The 23665-nt window shown below is 35.4% G+C and overlaps 1 protein-coding gene across 2 annotated transcripts in view; it reads left to right on the top strand.

Annotated features, from left to right (window-relative positions):
- The window catches only part of Cngb3 (cyclic nucleotide gated channel subunit beta 3), a 142211-nt gene that overhangs the window by 9892 nt on the left and 108654 nt on the right, over positions 1–23665 (top strand). For both annotated transcript variants that reach the window (XM_063257530.1, XM_063257529.1), the window contains exon 3: positions 7255–7378. In XM_063257530.1, the coding sequence (XP_063113600.1) occupies positions 7255–7378 (124 nt within the window). The remainder of the gene's footprint in view (positions 1–7254; positions 7379–23665) is intronic.

Raw genomic sequence — 23665 nt, 5'->3', positions numbered from 1 at the left:
TATAATTAAATATATTTGCATAATCCAATTAAGCACTGTGCTTTTAGCTCTCTTTCTGCTCAAGAATACAGTTGATTTGTGGGAAATTACATTATATTTTCCTGGTCCCTGGGACTTCACTCTTAAGTAAATAGAAGCTCTTGTAATATTCATATATAATAGTGTTACCCAGACCTGAAAGGGTTAATATTTCCTTTTTAAGAAAGCAAATGTGTCAGTCTGCCTGGTGGAACACTTTGTATTTACATTTTTTCCCAAATGGAATCTTTATCTAATCCTCACGGAAATCCTTCTGACAAAAGTTTTTCTCATTTTATGGATGAGGAAACTGTTATAGAAAAATGATTTACCCGAAGTCACCCAGAGAATAAGTAATGTAAGGATTAAATCTTTTTATTCAGCATCCAGCACTAGTAACTCACCATGTTCCTTGATATCTGTACACAAAATGCGTTTTCTTTGTGAACTGATTTCAGTGAAAATGTCCCTGAAACCAGGCGTGACGTTGATAGAGGACAAGACCCTCTTAGGCCCGACACAGTTTCCAAAATTATCTCTGATGCAGCCACACTCCCTTTTGTTTGTTCCATTTGACATGAGGTACCCTAAAGTCAGAGATCTTTCTAAATTTCCCTTCAGGAGTTAGCACTTTTAGGCTAAATCGAGGACATCTTAGCCCCGACCTCAACCCATCTCCTTCCGCAGGGCTCTGGGCTTTCTGAACACCTCTAGCCAACAGGGCCTTCACTGCCTCACAAAGCAATGTGTTTCACTATTAGACAAGATGCTGGAATGTTCTAGGGGTTGGTTGGTTCATTTTGTAAATTCCATTGATAGGAATTTACCTTCCACTGCCCTCATCAATACAAAATGTAAATCTACTTTCTTTTCTCCATAACATTCTCCACAAGAATCTTGAGAAAACTCTTAGGCATTCACCACATCTTCAATAGGTTAGGTAAAGAACTTAAATCCTCATGGGGGACAGTTCCCTGAACTTTCATCTACTCTGTTTCTCCCTGGATATTCTACTAGAATGCACACATTTCTTAATATAAAGAATGGCATTTTTCTTTTCTTGTGAATAACATGTTAGATCATCCTTTCAGTTTCCACTTTATATGAACTGCTATCATGCTCATTTATTACATCCATGTCATTTGGCAATCTACAAATGTACATTACCCTATGATCAAAGCATTAAAATTATTTTTTTATTTTTTAAAGAGAATAAAACCAAGCAAAATAAAACAGAAAAAAGCCAATCAAAATGTAGGTAACACAGGACTTAAAAACAATATCAAATCAACAATGGCTACTATAATACCTCTTATTGTATTCAAAATAGCTTCTGATACCTTCAGACATAGTAAAAATCAAAACAGAACAGATTAGAACCAACAAAAACAAAACAATGAGTGAATTAAAGGACTTCAAAACAAGACAATAGTAAATATAAAACGGCTACCATAATAAATCTCGCTATCTTTGAAATAACTGCCTTTGCCATCGGATATAGCGAAATCAAACAAAACAAAACAGAATAAAACTCTACCAAACAAAACAATGAAAATGATACAGGACTTCAAAACAAGGCAATAGGGAATCAACATTGCCTACCACCTTCAGAATGTGATCCCCCATAGGTGCCACACTGCTACTGTTATCCTCTGAATAGATGATCAGACCACCAGCCCTAGATCTGCCAGGTCAGTGAAACACCAAACACTACAAGCATCAAATTGCATCTCACCTCAATAGCTGTCATTACAGCCTGTGTTTCTGTGGCTCATCTGGTTGCTTCTGGGGCAGGGGGCGCTCTTCTTGTTTCCCAGCCCAGGGCCAGAAGAGGCTGGAATCTGTCTCTCCCCCACTCCCATGACCTGTGCATGGCACTGATTCTCAGGGAAGGCTTGCTTCTTGGTGACTTGGTCTCTCTCTGCAGTCTGCGAACGGCACTGTCTCAAGGGAAAGGCTGGGGTGTGGTTATCCCCCTGGTGGCCCATGCATGGTGCCAGTTTGCAGGGGGGGCTTGATTGTTGGTGACTTCTTGTTCTGTTTCCCTGCAGTCCACGATTGGCACTGACTCAAGGGGATAGGCTGGGGTCTGGCTGTCCCCCTGTCATTGGCAGCCCATGTATGGCGCTGGTTCACAGGGAGGGCTTGTTTCTTGGTGACTTTAAAATTAAAATTATTCTAAGTACGTTGTATATTCTAACAACTAAAATAGCTGAATCAAACATATAATCTTGATGCCATAATTATGAATTACATGTTTCCTAAAACTATGATTTTCATTACATTAACATCAATGCACATTTATTAATAAAAATAATAATAGTATCACAAATATAGTAAAAAACATACTGACCTAGTCTCTATTAACTCATCCAACATCTAGTTAATCATGTACTGTTGGTTCTTTTTTTTTATTTTTTTTATTTAAAGAGAAAAAAGAAAGGACATTAAAAAACAAAGCAGTAAAAGGGTACAAATAATACAGAATTTCAAGAAAAGAATATACCATAAGAAATCACTAGTTAATAGGTTACATATTGTCTTCTTAGAAACAGTTGTCCAAATTATAAAATTAAAACATATAAAGTGGACATTCATACAGTGATATTGGAGACAGTTCCATTAAATGATCCAACAAAAGCTCAGTAATATGGTTTTCCACCCTACACACTCAAACATACCTGCGGTTATATCCCTTAGTCCACTTTCCTTTCCTCTCTTTTTTACAATAAAATTACACTTTGGGGGTTTTTATTACTCCCACAGTTCTTATTGCTTTTTTTTTTTTTTTAAGAGAATAAAACCAAATGTGACTAAGCAAAACAGAATCAGAACAGAAGAATGGACATAGTACACGATGCAAAAATAGAATACCAGGTGATCAAAAGTGGTTACCATTGTGCCTCTTGCTATTTTTAAATTGAGTTGCCTGTATTATCAGGTATAATAGAATGTACTGTTGGTTCTTAATGAAAGTAGATTTATTTTTGAGAAAAGAATCCACAATACATTTGATGATTTAAGGAATTAGAAATTCAATCATGTGACCACATCCCACAGCAATTCCGACCAACGAAAGTATTTTCAAGTCTTCTCTGTTTTATACTCATGAAAAAAAAACAAAAAATAACAAAAACAAACCAATTCAATATGTTTGTAATTCACAACCTTATTGAAAAGCAATTTCTTTATTTGAATTCCTCTTTTTCCAGTATTGATTTAAGGCCACTGAAAAAATGCAAAAGGTTAACATGCTTCCTCTTGAAGAGGGAAATGGATGCGCCACACCTGTCGTGGCCTTCCATGATGAATGGCTGCAAGACAGCCACGCAGATATGAAGTATGTTACACAGCCCAGTGTGATGCACCGCCAGACTGGAAACAGACTCAACCAGGTGTATGGAGGCAAACTCAGTCCTTTCCTTCTTCCACATGTACTGAAAGCAACCACAGCAGCACACTGGATCCAGATTTCATGATGTCCCACAGCCACACATTCCAGGGCAAAATCTGTCCAAGGACACTGACGAGACCTGACAATTGCTATATAAAATGTGAAAAGAATGATTGGCAGAAAGACTTAGACTACTCATTTGGCAGCTATAAAAGAGAAAACACTGCCATCCGTTTGTGAACCTGGAAAGCAGTGCAATGTGCAGTTGAAAAAGCTTCACTCAGGTGCCATAGCAAGACGTGCCTTGTGCCTTTGATTCCTCTTTCATCAGGATGATGCAAACATGGTGACCATCTGTCTCACAAATAACATGCCAAGTGGATAAAAAGACAACCCTACCCAACTCTGGTTGATGGAAATGCATTGGTTTGAACTCCTCTTGAGTTTTTAAAGTTGTGGTTTTCACATATAAAGGACTGAAAAAATAAGGCTCCCATAATTCAAAGACCCAACCTAAAGATGGGCATCTGAGATGAACATGCACTTCTCAGATGAAGAAATGCAAATTGGTGTATTTACCATGAATAAAAGTTCAACATCACTTGTCATTCAAGAAGTGCAAATTAAAATAACATTGAGATTCCATGTCACTCTAGATAGAATGGCTGTCATCAAGAAATCAACTGATAACAAGTGTTGGCGGGGCTGTGGGGGAAAAGGAATGCTCCTCCATTCTTGGTGAGAGTGTAGGCTGGTGCAGCCACCGTGGTAATCAGTGTGGAGATTCCTCAAAAAACTAGGATTGGAAGTTCCATTCAACCCAGCTATTCCCCTTCTAGGTATTTTCCCAGAAAAGTTGAAAATGTCATGTTACGGTGATATATGTGCACCCATGTTTATAGCAGTACAATTTGTGATAGCTAAATCTAAGAAACAACAAAATGCCTAACAACGATAGAATGGATATAAAGATGTGGTATTTTCATACAAGGGAATATTACTCAGCTATAAAGAAGGATAATCTTGAGGCTTTTATACGTAAATGGAGGCAACTTGAGACCCTATTCATAAGTGAAATAAGTCAGACTCACATTTGTGAATATATTGTCTCCCTGGGGTATAAAAAAATTGAATGAGTAGTAAGATCCAAAACATACAACAGATATTGTGATAATGAAAGGGAAAGAAAATGCTCAAAAGGAAAGAACAACCGGCATAGGGGAAAGGAGAAAAGGAAGATGGGAAAAAAATGTATGTACGTGTGTGTGTGTGTATACAAGATAGATAACTATACTACTAAGCTCTGTTAGTTCATCAGAAACAATAGTTTGTGCTTACATTGTTTGATCATTTTTATGCCTAACTCTTATAACCTCAAAAACTACTTCTAAGATAGCAATATGCAATATATTAACTAGTGTTAATTTCCTATTTTTTTGAAATTCTGTATAATTTCTATCCTTTTTTCTGTTTTGTTTTCTAAAATAAAAAAGTTGTTGTTCTCTTTTGAATCCAAGAAAAGATAGTAAATCGTTTTTCATCATCATCAAATTCTTAAGGAATTATTATATAATCAATGATTTATTTACATATCAAATTAGGCTGCCATTAATTCTTAAAAAGTTTAGACTTATAATAATAGAGAGAATGTCATTTTAAAGTGGCATGAAATGACCCTGGAACACTTAACTATGATCCTAGGATCAGTTTAGAGTTAATATAATCCAAATGTTATGATGGTAAACAAAAAATTCTTATTAAAATGGAACAAAGGAACTATTACAAAACAATTAGTCATTTAACTGTTACTAGCAGAAAAGTAATAATCGAAATGTAATACTCATACTGAAGCTTGAATTACCAGTAGATACCCATGATGCTGCTCATCTTTGTTATAAGAAGTAGTCATTAACAGTCTCTTAAATATTATTTGACTCCTTTAAAGAGATCAAGAAAACTCTAGATTCTCTCCATGTTTAAAAACAAAAACAAACAAAAGTGCATGCAACACTGAGTTTCCATGGATCCAATCCATAAATGCAACTAGACACCAGTGGCCAGAGATGAAGAGCTCTGCTCTCAAGTGTATTATGGCAATTGTCCCAGTGTTTGCAGACATGGGAAAACGACAAATTACCGCTTTCTTAGGCAGTAATATATATAATTATAATGCTACATAATGTTACAGACCTGAAAAATGATTTCTCTTTTCCTTTCTTTTTTCTTTTTTTTCCTTGGGTGGGGGAGGTCAGAGGGGCAGACAGAGAGAAATGGGAAAATATGCCTTGATCCAAACACAGAGAATACTGATCCATCTCTTACATGTCAAGCAAATACCTCTTTATACAAAATGACATGGTCAACGTGCTATTTTTTATTCTAAAGCTACTAGGTATTAGTAAATCTTATAAATGTATAAAAATAACCCGTCTATAATTTGCAGTAAAATTCCATACACATAGCAATTTTCACCTGAAATACAGTCCTTCAACACACACTTCAAAGATAATGGTTACATTGAGAGTCTTTGGTACCCTAAGTAAATCAAAGAGTTGGGGGGGAGATTTTCATTAAAATGTAATGAAAACATATTTAGCACCACATTTTCTATCTTTTGACCAAAATACTGAAATTCCAGATAAAAAATAGACCATCAATCCAAATTTGGGAGAACAGGCTCACAGAGGAAATGATTTTTCAATAAATAAGAAAGTATCCTGGGAAATCTGGGGGTTAATTTTTTTAATTCATAAATTTTAAGACTAATTTTAAATTTCATGGTTCCCTTTATTCCTGAAACACTTTCCTAAAAGGTCAGAATATTGAAAGATTATGTAAATCACAGAAAAGTTTGTGCACTATAAAGGATTTATAAAGTTAAAAATTTGTAAAATGATCACTCTTTAATTTACCTTTTTTGGGCCAGGGGTTTAGCTCAGCAGCATAAACACCTGCCTTGCAAGCAGTGACAGTTGTGATAGTTCTAGCCCTTGTATCAAAAAAAATTTTTTTTTAAAATACACTAATTTACCATTTTTAAAAATTCAAACTTTCAATACTGGGTTTGCTTAAATTTTTAAACTACCTAAGATTTATAATTTGGGTCTCAAGTTCAATTTTCTAAATACTGTATATTCAATTAAAAATAAATTAGAAATTTTGGGTAACTATTCTGTTTTCTTTTACCTTCTATATTTTCTTTTAATATTAAGTAATTTATTTTCATTAAAAACTTATGTGTTTTTTAATCCAAGCACTTACCAGCAAATCAATTTTTCTCTGGGTAAACTATAATTTAAACCCCATTAATTAAAATTTATATAGGTAATTTTGACAGAAGAAAACTTCTGAATTGAAAATAAAGTTATCATATACAAGTTTGTGTTAATTCCTCAGGAAGGTTGCTACAGCCCAGCATAATCTAATCAAAATAAAACATTTTATTTCAAAAAAATAAAATGTGAATTCTAAAATAACATCAATGGCATCATTTCTGTTTTACTTTACTGAAGTTTATGATGTTTCAGTTATTGCCATGAATTATCAGTACTTGAGCAAAATCCAGAATGCATTTTTGATGGTGAATGCTTATTCTCGGGTTTGTAAATATCAAAAAGTAATACACCATGCAAACTTCTAAGACATAATACTTGAACTTCAGTGTATTTTTCATTGGTCTGAAGATGCATCAAGTTAACTTCTGTGTGAGGTCCTTACAAGAAAGCCTGGGGAGGCATTTCTAGAGATTTACTCTGGGAAATAACTACAGTTGATCTTGCACAATATAACTATGTCAAGAGTAACACATATTCTCCTACATGTATGCTGTTTACTTGCCATAGATAAAATCTCCAAGAAAGATTCCTGTGATTTGCCTGCAAATTCTGACCCTCAGCATCCAACAGAATCAACCACAGCGATGTCAGAGCAGAAAGAAATGGGCATCAGAAAAGAAAGTCCAATCAGGTGAGAATTTAATAATCAAAGACATGCTGGAAATATTGTGTAGCCTCTGTGAAACAAAAATCAAACACCAATTTTCCCCTTTAGATGAGCAAAAGGGCAAGAGGAACACAGTTGCATAACACAAGGCAACTGGGCCAGAACTAAAGGTTTAGTTCCACCCAATTCATTGTGCCTTATTGGCCAGGCATGGCCACTAACCCAAGTGCTCCAGGCAGCGGTTGGGCTCTAGGCCACGCAAAACGCCCACAGAAACAATGCAGTAATATATCTGAGTCACTGTATTATCGCGGAAACAGCCTGCATACTTACTAAGCACGAATTTTGAAAAGAAAGTATAGAAGAGAATTTCCAAGTTCACAAATAGCTTTTTCAGATCTGTAAATATTTCATTGTTCCAAAAGATTATGATTTCCTTTCATCTATGAAGTAAGTGTGGCATTACAACCAAGGGTAATTACAGGACCAGGCAAGCTTTATGCCATTGAAAGAATATAGTTTCATAAATACTTTAAGATTATCAGAAATACCACAAAAGAAACATCAATTTAAATGTGAATCAGCAAATCCACAATGATACACCATGAGGAGCACCTTCATTTTGTCACTTCTTGGCATAATGTTATGCGCCTGCTGATTCAATCTGAATTGCTTAACAAGAGCTGGTATAATTGCCATCATCTTATAATGCAAAAAAAATACTTTTATTTATCAAGCAAAAAAAGTTATCACTTTAAAAGAAGCTAAAAGTACCTATTCTTCTATGCCATCCTGTCCTTCTTGTTCTCTTAGCAGATTCTCTTGTCTAACTATCTATTTTCACTAGAAATTACCCCTATTATCTAGGACTCATGGTATTGTTGCTTGAACAATAGACACCAGGCTATATTTTCAGTGAACATAAAATTAGTTGTATAGGAAAATACACAGAAGCTCACTGTAACACATACACACACACACACACACACACACACACACACACACAATGCTATTTGACAGAAATAAAAACTGACACATCATTTAGGCAGACAGAAGATGTTTAAACTCTAAGGTAAGGGCTGGAATCTTACAACAGGATAGGTAATTATTTATGTTATTTATATAATTGTTGATGTTTACAGAATGGTTTGCTCTGCTATAAATTGGTCATCATTATCTTCACTCTGCAGATAAGCAACCAAGGCATAGAGAGGTTAATTACTTTGCCTATAGTAATAGGGTCAGCTCAGATAAGATTAGTCTGCAGAAGACTTGAATTCCTGAGTGGTACTTTTCCTCCCTCCCGCCAATACACTCCCCTTTAATCAACAGTTTAACCTTCTCAACTAATCTCTCTTCCTAGCATTTATTTAACTATATTTAAGTTTTTGCAATAAGCCACAATAATAGGTTTCCAAGGGACTGAGTTGAATCTATGACTCATATTTAGGGTGATACATTCCTCTTAATCCATATTCATTCTTGATACACTATCTTTACCCTTCAGAGATGTGGAAATGGAAAGTTTTCAGTCGCCCAGAAAGTAGGTCCATCAGCACTCCTCAAAAACAAAAAAGTCCTCGGCATGCCCTATAAGCTCCTGCCTGGTTTGCCCCTAACTGCTCATTTTGTTATCTCCCAACAACACAGTTCCTGTCCTGTCTTCTCATCTCCCTGCTCCAGCCAAACCTATCTCATTTTAGTCTCTTTTTCTACAAGGTCATGGTCCCTCCTGCTATAGAGTTTTGCACACACTGTTCCTTTAACTGTTCCAACTCTTGCCTCTTGCTGGTCCTAATTAACACATATTCACTCGTGAGAAATCAGCCTGACCATCACTTACTTTTACAGTTCTTTCTGTACTTTCCTGACTAGGCCATATGCATTTATTCACAGGGTATGTTGAAGCTTTAATTCATCAGATTATCTCATTCAGTGCTATCAGTCTCAGCTGTGTATTTGTTTATGATTAGTGAAACTGCTGTCTGTTTTGATGGTAATTGTTTTGCCCAATACCTGGCTCAACATCTGGCATGTGATAAGCATTCAACAAATATTGACCAAATAAATTCACGAATGAATCCAAATATATTGGATTCATTTCTCCAGAACTTCTACATTTCCCCAACTGCATAGCTGCTTCAGGAAAGAACTAGAGGCAGCAGTGTGCAGGAATCCTTGGTAAGAGCAAATGTGGCCAGCAGCACATTTAAAAGATCACTAGTAAATAACCTAAGCCCCTAAAGTCTCAATTTCATATTCCTCCTCTTTGTTTGACTTTCCGTCACTATCCCTGTGCTGAACTGGCAAAACTGTTTGAATCCAGATCTTCGATGACTTTCTGAGAGCTCATTCTGCAACATGAAGAACAGTGTAGCATGAGAATTATTGACAAGCTGAGTAGGCTCAAGTTAGCTTCGAGCTCTAGGTTTGTTCATAGATAGCTCTTCACATCTTTTCACAGGATTGAGTGAAAGCTACCTCCACTGAAAGAGCAACTTTAATAAAAGAGGAAGTGGAAAATCCAGTGTCATCTTTGACCAAACTTTATGGGCACTATGTAGGACTTAACAAAATTTTGCTTAGACCTCATGGCATTAATGGAACCATATCTAGAATCTTATGAAGTACTTTATATATATGACTAGATAATATCAAAGGCCAAATAACTGTCTACTGAAAATGTTATTTCACAATAGTGTCAATGAGTGAAGATCATCTTGGTACATGCAATCATTAAAACGCAGTATCTTCAACCTTGACCTTGGGGAAGGTCAAGTTTTTTAATGTTTTTTTCTTCTAGTAGATTAAGGATTTGATTTATTGAAGGTACTAAATAAGTTCCTAGTTTGCACCTCAATTCTTTTCTTTAAAATGTTAGATTTTTTTTAAAAAAGAATTTTAAAGTAGTTTTCATATTCTAAGTACATTTACTTTATCCTGTGGCAGAAACCGTGGGCAGAACAGGGATTAATGTGTCTAAATTGGTCAATAAGTGTTGAGGAAAATGCACTTTGCTCTCTCAGGATGACAACTGCAGTGCGAGCTTACTGATTGTAGCACTGTATGTTTTATGTGTTCTGAGTACTAGGCTATTCTGTAGTGCTAGCGACTGAATGTAAGGTCTCCTCACTAAGCTATAGTCCTAGCCTCCCATCCCTATTTTTTAATATAATTTCTTTCTCATTAAGTTGTTTAGGCTGGACTCAACCTGATCCTTCTGCTTCAGTTTCCCAGAGTTCTGGGGTTACAGGAACATACCATCACACTTTGCATATCTTTAGTTTTTATTATGCTCAAGAGATGGACAGAAGTAAACACCATGATGAACATAGTCATAGAGATTACTACCTGTATCATTCAGTGTTCTCCAGAAACATCGTACCAATAGGATGTACATATATACATATTGAAAGAAATTTATTGTTAGAAATTAGCTAATTTAAAATTATTGGAGTCTGAAATATCCCAATATAATCAGAAGCTGGAGACTGAAAAGAGCTGATAATGTAATGCCAGCCCAAGTTTGTGATCCAGAAGACTTGATGGTATAAATTTCTGGCCAAAAGATAGCAAGCCTAAGACTTACAGACCACCACTGTTTCAGCTCCCTGTTCCAAACAGGGAAAGAACAATTTCCATGCTCAAAAAGTCAGGCATGAAGAGTCCTCTCTTACTTTTAGAAGGATCAGCCTCTGGAGGAACACCTTTTATACAGACCTTGACTAAGTGGATGAGACTTAAGCCATGTAGTATTTTACTAAGTATACTGATGTAAATGTTATTTTGATCAAAAATATCCTCAAAGACATGCACAGGATGTTTGCTCCAACATCAGACACACTATGACCAACTCACATGGACTTGTAATATAGAGCATCACAGTGTCTCCATTATGGATTTAAAGAATTGAAACTGTACCTATTCTTATTTTCTGATACTAAAGCATGATATTGTTTCAACATTTCACACTATTCTTGCTTCACTGAACCAACACTCACCCCAACCTTTTAAATACAGAGACTCCATACTCTAAAAGCATACAATAATGATCTCCATCCCGACACAGATGAAAATCTGGTATTAGATACTTACAAAATTGAGCATTCAATGTATAAAATATTTCATTGTACTCTTGCTGCAAATACTGTTTTGTAAAATAATGTGGTTATATATTTAAGTGTGTTATTATCTTTTTTTGTTATTCATAAAAATATGAAGCAAAGTGACTGAGGTTGTTATCATAAATATGTGACTTTCATAAAACAAGAATCACATCTGTGATTTTATCTAACCTTCAATATTAGATTCTAAATGCACCCTAAAATTAATTTCCTACTCACAGTAAAAATACTTATCTCAAATATGTGTCTGCCAAAGAAGAGATATTTTTAAGCTATCCCAGTATTGCGTGTCCACATCTTTGACTGGAATTCATTTGTATTAAACTAGATTTCTTTTATTCTTTCTTTAATCCTTTCACGGGAGTAAATTGTACATCTGAGGAAAAGACATTCTCTGCAAATCTTCCCACAGAAAAGCAACCAATATTTTACTTTGTCAGATGAATCATTAAGGTCCTAAAAGACACGGAATTCATGTCTGGAAAAACCCACTGATGCCTTTTGCCCATTACCAAGAAAAATAGCTTGTTTCTGGTATTTTATTCAGCATACCTTTCTGCTTTTAAATACATATGGACACTAACTATATATATGGACACTAAAGAATAGCAAACAAAAGAAGATGTGTTTCGTCTGCAAACATCTAATAGGCACATCTGGGAAAACAGATTTGAATGGTTGATAGGTTAACTGATTAAAAGATGAAAAAGCAAGTGAGTAAAATGTTTGGTGCCTATCACTGGGGGGCCTTGCATGACTGACTTTCACGGTATAGTATATGGCTTTTTATCACCACTGCTGCCCATAATACTGAAAAGGAAGGTTATTTTTATGAATAGTCTTCTTTGTTCGTAATAGCAATCAGTCTCTATTTGGATGGTTCTAAAATAGGCAATCATTTCACAGCAGGAACAATGAGAGCAGAATAGAATTCAAAATCTTATCAGTAGTCATAAACACTGGTGTTTATTCTAACTAGAAAAAAGCAAGAATAACTGCAGGAAAGATGTATAAAATCCATATATGACTTTATAGTTGAAACAGAAAAGGAATACCAGTTCTCAAGTTTAGAAAAATAAAATGTAATTCATACTTTAGTGGTTTATAAGTTTATAATAAAAACTCAAAAAAGGAAACAACTATACATTTGCCAGTTTTGTGGGTTGCATAGTGATAATTGCAAACTTACTTTAAGTCCTAAATTAAAATTGCCCTTCATGGGAAGCAACACTTTTCTAATTAAGCATTGCAAACATTTTGAACTACAAAATGTCAATTCATTTTTAGCAATGATTGATAACTACTTCTATTGATATTGGAAATTAAATATTTATAGAAATTTCCTTGGAAAAAATTTTAAAATACTATATAAAATATAAAGCCATGTTCTTTCATGCATTGAATACAAGAACTAATATTTGATCTGGAAATTTATCCCACACTTTTCATGCCCCACATCTGGGTTAAAATAAGTCTTCAATGACATAACACTTGGAATTGAATTCATACAAGAATGCATTGGATAAGAAGAAATAGGCCTTTCACAATGGGAAGAGGGCTAAGAAAAGGAGGGAGAGAGAAAGAAAAAGTGAAAAGAATTAAGATGTGTGATGTCACTGACCAACTCTCCTTGAGGAATGTAATCATTATGCACTGCAAGTGCAGACTAATAAAAATTAAGAATAGACAGTAAAAAGGACACACTGGGAACTCCTCCTAACAGCTGGGACCCTGCCGGAGAGCCCACTGGAAGGTAAACCATTCTCTCAGAAAGAAACAGTAGAAATAATATGCATTCGTCTTTGTACTGAGTGAGGAAAAAGGAGAAATTTGAGAAAGAAAAGGACAGAAGTGAAGATACAAACAGAAAGAAATAAGAAGAGAGGGCAGGAAGGGGAAGGGAAAGAATGGAGAGCAGGGAAAGACAGATGAAGAAAGCAAGAATTATTCCTCGGGCAATTTCTACCTATAACCGATTTCAAATTAAATCTATAACCAAATTCCCTATAATAGCTATATCTTTACAAAATCTAATCTAGAAAAAAATATTTTGAATTGTTTATTTCGGTTGCTCTGATATCTGCCAAATGCCAATACAGTTGGGGAAAAAACAAACTTTGAAAACAAGTATGAATCCATCCCTGCAGATAAAGTCCCAGTGGACATGACCTCACAATTGAAAACGACCAAACCTCAGTAGGCAGGACCATGGAAATAACAAACTGCTGAATCAAACGCTCAGCGTATGAAGAGGATGAAATTAGCAGATATGGGCTATAAAAGAAGTGCATTTCAAGAAGTAAAAGAATCTATTGAAAAATAAGACATAGAAACAAAACATCAAGACTGATGAAGCATTTTTGAGAAAGAACACAGCAAAACTTGTAGAATTTTCAAAAATGTTATCTTGAAAATCAATCATTGGTTTAGACGGTAGATTGTACAAAAAAAATTATTCATAAGGGGCATAGTAAATCTTAAGAAATTATTCAGATGAAAATGGGGAAGGAGGGATGAGAGAAACAGAGACAGAGAAAAGAAAAATTAAGAAGCATGGAAGAAGGGCTGGGGATTTAGCTCAGTGGCATAAACCCCTGCCTGGCAAGGGTGAGGTAGTGAGCTTGATACCTGGTTGAAAAAAAAAAAAAGAAACATGAGAGATTGTGGAAGTGACAACATGCGTATTATCAGAATTTGGGAGAAGATAAATACGATGGTGGAGAATCAATATCTAATGAAATAATTCAATTGATAACAGATAATAATTATCAGATTTAATACATAAAATGAATGCCAAAATAATCAAAATAAATAAATTCCCCCTAAATGCATTCTAATTAAATTTAAAAGGACAAAAAGAATAAAATTTTTAAATTAGCCAAAGAGAAAATAACAGACTAACCTAAAACAGAACTAATATCTGCCTTCTTCATTATATCAATACAAACCAAGAAATAATAAGATGACACTAAAAGTTTCTAAAACTAATTGTCAAGCTAGAATTTGACAGCTTGAGAAAACTCATAAATGAAGACAAAGCATAAACTTTTTTTTTTGTCTTTTTCATTTTTATCGGTACTGGGGATCGAACTCACGACCGCCTGAGCTAAATCCCCAGCCCCAAGTATAAACATTTTAAGTTAAGCAAAAATAGAAACAGTTTAGAGAATTTTTAACATATATGTTTAAAAGAAAAAGAAAAATTATCTAAGAAGGAAAGACTCAAATTCAGATAATCTTCCACCAAATGAAAAGCAAACTTATTTCTAAGTATTTCAAAGAGAAAGTACCTAAAATTTAAAAACTAGGAGGTTAAAAAGGGGTAGGAGATCAAAATTCAGCAGTGAAAATAGTAAGCCTGGTGTCAAAAGGTACCTGTCTCATAACTCCAAAGCTTCCTGTTAATTGCTAGGTAAAATGTGGAATTTGGGTAATAAGGATGTGTCTGTCGGTGAGCATCACTGGTTACAAGTGTACCACTCTCTTGGGACACGCCTACAGTATAATAGGAGAAGCTATACATGTATGGGGACCAAAGTATAAGAAATCTCTACAGCTTCAGCTTGGTTTTGTTGTGACCAAAATGCTTTATAAACTTATTTTAAAAAGAAATAAAACCAAAATATTCTCTCCAAAGACTGATATCTAGAACTAAGAATTTAATTAATTTTATAATTCTTTGAGTATTAAAATATCTGAAAAATCTTGTTTTTATTTACATTTTCCGTTTCTCATAAGAGAACGCATGTGCAAGTTAAGTTTGAGGGTCTGATTTCTTTTACTTAGCATAACAGTCTTTAGGTACATCCATTTTCTTACAACACTAAATTAAATAAAATTCTTAACCTCCATATACTAAACTATTATGGTTTTAAATTTAAAAGTGGAAGATGAAATAAAATACATCCAATTCTGTCAATGATAAAATGAAACTAATGATTCTACCATCATAACATAGGTAATTACAAAATATTTCTCTTTCATGCATAGAAAAGCATTTAGAAAGCTATTGCATCAGAGCATTCACTAAAGGAAAAGGAGTAATATAAAAAAAAATATATATAATACTCCTATATCCCATAATTTAAATATAACACACATTTACAAAAAGGGTATAGTAGCTAGGTTTACAGTGACCACCTGCAGAATCAGGGGTGTGAGAAATTGGCTGACTGCTCACGGGAGAGCCAGAGAATCTAATTGAAGTTCAAAGACCTGGACCTCACATCAGAGCCCCATGCATGTCTACATGAGAAAGCTAAAGCATCTGTGGTAAGAAGCATCTTCACTGGAAGCCTGAAGTCAACTAGAGATTAATTTCTAGAAGCAATAATGAAGCCTGGAGTTTCTCCAAAAGAAAAAAAAAAAAAGGTAGGGGGAAGCTTCCTTCTTCCTCAGCTTTATATTTCATCCAAGCTACAGGCCCATCCCTTGGTGCCACTCACATCTGGGATGAGTCTTCCCTCTTCAGTGTGTGGCCTACATGCCAGTTATCCACAGAAACACCCAGAGCATTACTAATTGGCTTGGCAGATCTTACTCACATCAAGTTGGAATATGACAACAGACACCATTATATTTCAATACCACAGTTAACCAGTGGGATGCCAAGGATATTTAGAGGACCTTTATATCAAGTTCCTGAAGCCTATATTATTATTTCAAGCTTACATAAAATATTTGCAAAAATTGACCATATATTATACTAAAGACCTTAAAATCTTTTTAGTTCTTCCAAATGATAAATGTTTTGGTGGCTTCCTTCTTCCAACACAGTGAAGGAGCCCTCCAGTCTGCTGAAATAGACTCTTATGCAATGACCTCCAACAACCTTGCTGTACTCTGTTGGCTAAAAATAAACCATGTGCCTCCCCATGCTCCAGGATAGGAGGCAGAGCTGAAAGCCCCTTACAAGTCTGCTCACCACAGCTATCTGTGCCACTCTTTGACCCAGTAAATCTTTACTAGGTGCTTCCTCAAGAGAAATAAAAGCATGCTCACAAAAGACCTATATGCAAATAGTCATAGCTGCTTGGCTAAAAATAACCAACAACCAAAAACAGCTTGGGCATACAGGCAGGGGTCTTTCATCTTCAAGGTACATCAGAGCCTACCTCTCAAAAGCACAGGTCTGTCCCATAGGACCCACCAAGGGCTGTCATCCAGGCTGTTAGCATTGATGCCGCCAAGGATCTGCACTTTTAATAACTCGGAATATTCTGGAAAAAAAACTACTAATGTAATATTGATTCAATTAGTCTCTACTGAATAAGAGGGATGAGCATATCTGAAAACCTTGGATTTAAGTACATATCTGTGATGAAGAGCCATTTCTCTAGAAAGAGCATCTCAGCAAATTTTAAAGCTTCATGTCACATTGGATTGATTCCCTAAACAGCGCTATAAAGTTAGAAGCCAATTTTTTAAAAACAGAGTTTTGAAAAATTGCACATCATTAAAATTTTAAACTACACAAGTAAACCTAATAACAAAAAAACATCATAAGGGAAATCAGAAAAGATCTGAAAGTCTTTTCAGTGAAAATATTGTACATGAACACTGAGGGGTAATTTTTTAAAAGACCTGTCAGGTATTTGCTTTTGCTTCTAATTTGGCCTTTTCTTTGCTATCTTTTTTATGCTGCCTTTCTAGCTGGTTGGTTTGAAAGGCAATTTGATTACAAAATTGATTTGGAAAAGCAAAAAAATCAAAAATTGCCAGGAAAACAATGATGATTAGAGGAATGTTGCAGTTTTAGTCCTACAAGGCATTAAAACCCAGTTAATCCTCTGTAATTAAAATAATGATGCTATCTGGCACATGAATACATAAACCATAGAACAAGAGAATGAACAGAAAATGCACAAGAAGATCTAAGTAGATATATTATACTAAAAAGTTGGCATCTAAAATCAGTAGGAAAAAAGATGAATTTAAATAGTGAAAGTAACCATACCATACCATACCATAAATAAAAATACCAAAAATAAAAATAAAAAACTGAAATTGGATTTGTCCTTCAAGACATATACCAATGAGCCAGAAATTTAAATGTAAAATAATGAAACTATACAAATATTAGGAGAAATACAAAAGTTCCTCTATAATCTGTGATTAAGTACTAACATTCAAAATTCAGAAGCAACAAAAGAAATGTTTGATACATTTTCCTACATACAAAACTTGATATTACTTGTACTATCATGAGCAAAGAAAAAAGAACTAGCAAAATATCCAGAGATGAAAACTCACATTACTAATTTCTTTAGGGAAGATTGGTCATTTTAGTTTTGAAACTGACAGTATGTTCAAATGTTATTTGCATTTTGACACTTAAGATTGTTAATGACTTAATCAACTTGACAGCTTTATGATATGTTAATATCACTATCTCATTTTTCTATTTTCCAAATTAAATACCAAGCATACATTTTGCTTTAATAGCATAAAGTAAACCAACATATCAATAATCCCAAGTAGTGAGATGAACAAACTATTCAATATTCTGCAATCAGAATATCCCTCTTCAAAAATAAGTGATTTATTATAGTGTATATGCACATATAAGGATAAATGTCACATACTACATATATTATGTACTAAATGTCATACATACATTTGGTTGTGAAGCACAATCCTCCATCACAATCCTCCACCCTTAAAAATCATTAATAATGCTGCCAGGAATTAGATGTGTTGTACCAGGATGAAACAGGCTAATACGAGCAATGGCAGAGTGCATTACTAGTAGGTGGCTAGATATGAATAATCAGACAAAAGGCAAAACTCTATGAATTTCTGTAGAAACCAGCTTACAGTCACAGTTTGTGGTCCTCTTAAATCACTTCGCTCATTTCCATGAAGCAATGACAGTTCGGTTGTCTGTTGCCATAGAAAACCAGAGCAGACAGATCTTCAGGGTCTATTTCTTTTCTTTTAGCATAAAAGAAAATTAGACAATTCTATATTGCTTTATGACACTTAAATTATAGCTTTCAAAAGATGGATCTTCATTTGCACCCCCCAGAAGTGAGAGAAGCCATATTATGATTGACTGATTGATACTGAAAGTTTTTGCAAATTACTTGGAAGGATTTTGAGAGTTCTGTGAGGCAGGCAGGTAATACTCATGCAAACAACAGAGCAAATCTGAGAATAAGAGATAGGGGCTGGAGGACATACTGAACTCAACTTAGCTGTAAGAAAACAGATCTTTTTTTTTACAAAGGGCCAATCTATATGACAGTTGCCCTCTGAGAAAGTTCAGTGATGTATATCATCTGATTTTTTCTAGATTTTATCTAAAAGTCTACGTTTTGAAAATAAATTGAAATTCTTTTAAACTAAGGTCAAGCAAAACACAGCTCAGGTCATCAGTTTTCCATCTTTGTCTTGAAAGAATGCATGAGTTTCTGAAGAAGTTCACTGTCACAAAACACAGTTCAAAAAAAAATGATGTCAGGTGGGGGGGCAGTCGTACACCTGTAATCCCAGCACTCAGGAGGCTGAGGCAGGAGGATCACCACAAATTCAAGGCCAGTTTAAAGACAGCCTGAATTGCTTAGCAAGACCCTGTCTCAAAAAAAAAAAATAAAAATAAAAACGTTCCATTGCAAACTTAGAGATGCTGTCTTTAGGGAAAAAAATGTCATTAATGTTATTTTCCATTGTAAGGCATTTTAAGTTCAAAAGTATATGAAAAAACATTTATGTTTTAATTAACTTTATTATATTTTCTTTCCAGTTTTTTTTTTATTGCTGCATTCAGTGTTTTGATATAGAATGTAATTGGGGGGGCAGTATTTGTATCTTAGACATTTTTGTGTAAGACTCTTGTATAAGCAGCCTTGCATGTCTTGCATCCATTCATGACAGTGCAAATGTGAATCAATAGCAAGAGCCTAGAATATAGGTCTATTTGATTCTACTTGGAAGTTACTTGATTGATGGAGACTGCAATATTTGGTCAACATAAATATAATGGAAGCTCCCTACCATGAGGGCATAAATAGATGATTCACTGTTTTTTAAAATTGCCATCATCTTGGGAGAAGCAAAGTTGCTAGGCTACCTAGGACTGGCTTTACAAGGGAATTAAAACAGAGGTGAGGAGCCTATAGAGACACTTTCCTACCTGGTGACAGTAGCAGGCAGGAGTTGAGTCATGAGGGAAAAGAAATCCAGACATTCAGTGAAAGATAACTTCCGGTATGGGAAATAGCAAAGTAAGTGCACTGATTTACACATACAGACTTTCAAGAAGCACCAGGAAAAGCCCTATAATAAGCTGGGGGAAGCAAACCCATACCAAATAAGAGGAAAACTCATTTGCTAGAGTGAGGCAATTGCCAGAGGCACTGACCATTTCGTCTCATGTATTTAGCACAGGGTCTGACACTTAACGGGCACTTAACGCATGTGTTTGGAAGTAACTACTTTGTGAATAAAATGAGTGTTTCATTCCGATAGATTCCTAGAAGGGAATTACAACATGAATGCTTATACATTTTTTTAAGTTTCTGATACTACTTTTATGAGCATAGTTTTAGGCTTAAATATTGTTCCCATTTTAAATAAAGGAAAAACCATTTTCAAATAAGCCTGTTTTTATCACTCATGAAATGTCTTGGCTGTTATTTCTTTATTTAGAAGGTAATGTTTTTATTTATTTTTCCATTATTCTGGCATACCCTGTCATATCTGAACAACTCATTACATAATATGTCAAAACATAAAACTGAGTTTAAGTGTCTTATAATTCTATATCAATAAAAGCTCACCTCAATTCTGCTGAGATAGTATCTGTCTGACTAGTTTATATACCAACAATCAGCTAGATAAATTGCTTCTACCTGGCCTAACGATTCATTTCATTGATACATTTTATATGCAACTGTTTGCAGGGCCCTGAGTTGAACAGAACAGGGCTGTTTGGGTGCAGCCAAGCACAAGTTATTATGAGACAGTGACAGACAACAAGGTAACTATACTACTCTGTGCTATAGCTTAAAAACAGCAAAAGGACAGGGAATAAAACAGGAGCAATTAGATGAAAAGCTCCACGTGTTTCTACCACCTTCCACCAGATTTTACAATTATTATACTGAATGTATAAGGTCTAAGGCCAGAGTCTCCACTGGTATGCTAAACCCCTCCGGCCCACTCACAGACATCAGTACAGCAATTTTTCCCTTTCTCTCCTGCAGCATCTAATTATTTTGCTCTCTGTTGGAACATTTCTATGAGCATATAAACATGTTATGGCATTTTCCACATTTATACAACAATACCAACAAATGCTTTCCTTGGCTCACGTAAGTGGCCAGTTACTGCTCTGTTTTCTCACTCCTTCTTTCAAAAATGGCCTCAAACCAGCTCCCAGCCTTTATTTCTACTCCTCTCTTCCCCTGTTCTCTGGAACCCGTTTCAACCAAGACTTTATTCTCTCATTCAACGTTTTATGGAGCTTTTATTGGCTTTGCCTATTCTTTAGAGTCAGTAACGCCCTTCACAATGTAAGAGTCAGTGTTCAGTACTGGGTTCTGCATCTTTTGCACCTATCAGCAGTTACTCAGTTGGTCCCTCACTCCTTGAAGCCTTAGATACCACTTTGCTGGTGCCGTTGCTACCTGAGCAGCACCTCACCCTCACTCTTCACCGAGGACCTGTCCACTGCACAGCCTTCTCCTTACCCTTTATTTATGCACTCTATGTTTCCTGAGTAGGTTATTTTGCCCATTCCATGGCTTTATGCAATTTTAATATCTGATAGCACCCAAATCTATATTTTCAATCAGAATCTCTTCCCCAGAACCCCAGGATGTATCATTACGCGCCTATGTCACATCTCCACTTTGGTAACCCTTAGACACCTCTAAAAGCACCCGTCCAACACCAAGACTTAAAGTTTTTCATTTCTTCCAACCTATTCCTCCTACAGTTTTTCCCTATCTCGGTATGAAGCATCTTCTTTAGTTTCTTTGATGTCAAAAATTCACCATATTCTTTTTCTTAGACCTCACAGTCAAACCATTAGTGAATTTTGGTGGTTATTCCTTTGGGATCAATCCAGAGCCTATCACACACTACTTGATCTTATTACTGTTACTACCCCTGACCATCATCTCTATTGCTGTAACCTTCTATGTGATCATCTAACTTTCACTCTTTGTCCTCTTATTATCTGTGTTTGTCTAGCTGACACCATTGAAGTAAAAATCAACTCTTTCTCCTCCAGATTTTCAAGTAGTTTCTCATCTCAAGCTGAGTAAAAGTTTAAGTTTTCACAATCCCATAGAAATCCATATGATCTACTTCCTAGCTTATGACTCAGTGTTTCCCTGACCTGTCTCCATCACTCTTCCCAGGTCACTAGGACAGTCTTCCTCTAGATACCTGTATAATTGCCTATTATTTCTTTCAAAGTCTACTCAGTGTCATCATATTGGAAGGCCTTCCTGACTACTCTGAAGAAAACAGCAGTAACTTTCTCTCTCCATTTACCTTATCCTGATTTTTATAATAGCATTTATTATTACTTGACATATTCCATTTGTTAAATGTACAGTATTGTCTGTCTCTCTCTCCCAGAAAGCAAAGCACTTCAGAATATTTACTTCACTATTTTCAATTCTCAAAGGACTTCTTGGCATACAGGAGGCCTTGTCAAATAAATGCTGAATGAATGTTCATGTGACTGACTGAGATCTGTGAATTATATAAGTTTGGAGAAGAGATAATATTTTTACCATAAATTCATCATCAGTCTTAAATACTTGAATTTAAAATATTATCAACTGAGCTTCTCCTAAATAACTCAGCCCCTAGTCCATAAATATATTTGTTCAAGCTGTATGTCTGATTTTATAATGTCTTTGTCACAAATATCACCAAATCTTTTCCAATGGATCGTAGAAAATTCACAATGTAATGTACTTTTAAGCTATTTGAGGTCAAGAACAAAATTGAACTCTCATACTTTAACTGGTTCCACAAGCAGTAGATGTTATGCATTCAATTTCCTCTCTAAAATTGTTGGTTTCAACTGCAATTATTCTAATGACTCATGTGATAACCAGATTTGGAGGAAAAAATTGTAGCCAGGAAGTGATTGCACTGTGCATTTACCTCTAGAATCTAGGACATGATTTAAGATTCCAGCAAAAGAAAAACAGTGGATCAAGTCTAGACTTCAGTAGACATCAGTTCACATAACAAAAGCACCAGACTATGGGACACAGTAAGCCTTCTATTCAGGGCAAAGCTAATTGGAGAAAGGTTTCACTCCTCCCACCCCCACTCCAGGAATAAGATATAAATGGTGCCCACATGAAAGGATTCTCAAGGCTGGTGCACTTTTACCTACTTGGAGCACAATACGGTGTTTTTCTCACACTAATGAGAGATGCATTTACTCACATGCTTTTAAAATTAGAAGCAGAGGGTATTTTTTAAAGTAATGACTGTTTTCTTTAAATTGTACCAACATGTGTTTTGAAAGGAATTTAAAATGTAACATATGGGCTTATGAAGACTTAAGTAGGCCTTGTTCAGACACTAATCTGAAAGGAGCAAGGGCTTTTCGCCTCCACCTCCATAGGCAGAGCAATCTTTATTCAATCATCAATCTGCTCTGAGCAAGAACAAAAAAGTACTTCATTTCCTACTTTAAAAGAGAATTTTAAAATATTCATCAAACAGTATAAACCACAATATGAAAATAACTGTGTTCTGTTTACCAATAAGTAACTAAAACTACAACCAAATCACCACACTTGGCCACCTTTCAGTGTAGGGCCTCACTAAAGGAGGAGGCCTTCACTGTAAATGACTTGGTGAAATGGTAATCAGGTAAAACAAACAGCAACCAAAAAAGTCCTTTCTTTCTTCCAGTGACATTTGCTCCTGCATCACCCACTACTCCCAGTCCGTGTCTCACCATGACCCACACCATTTGTGTCACATCCATGTGTTGGGGCAAGCACACATTTAACAAGCTTAGCAATTTACCATTTTGCTGCCCACCCAAGACCAAAGCCTTTGGCACCATGTGCAAAACAACTCCAGCTCCACTCCAGAAGGTTGGGACTGATGACAAATGCTTCTCTGCAACCTTATATTCTCGTCAACTGTGTCTCTGAAACCCAGCTTACCCTTGGTATTCAGATTTGACAATTTTTGGTGTGGT

This window comes from Cavia porcellus, unplaced genomic scaffold (assembly GCF_034190915.1).
Source record: "Cavia porcellus strain 051 isolate PalLab524CR breed Dunkin Hartley unplaced genomic scaffold, mCavPor4.1 scaffold_10, whole genome shotgun sequence".
Taxonomy (NCBI): Eukaryota; Metazoa; Chordata; class Mammalia; order Rodentia; family Caviidae; genus Cavia; species Cavia porcellus.
The sequence above is the reverse complement of the archived record's forward strand: the minus strand, read 5'-3'. Positions and strand labels throughout refer to the sequence as shown.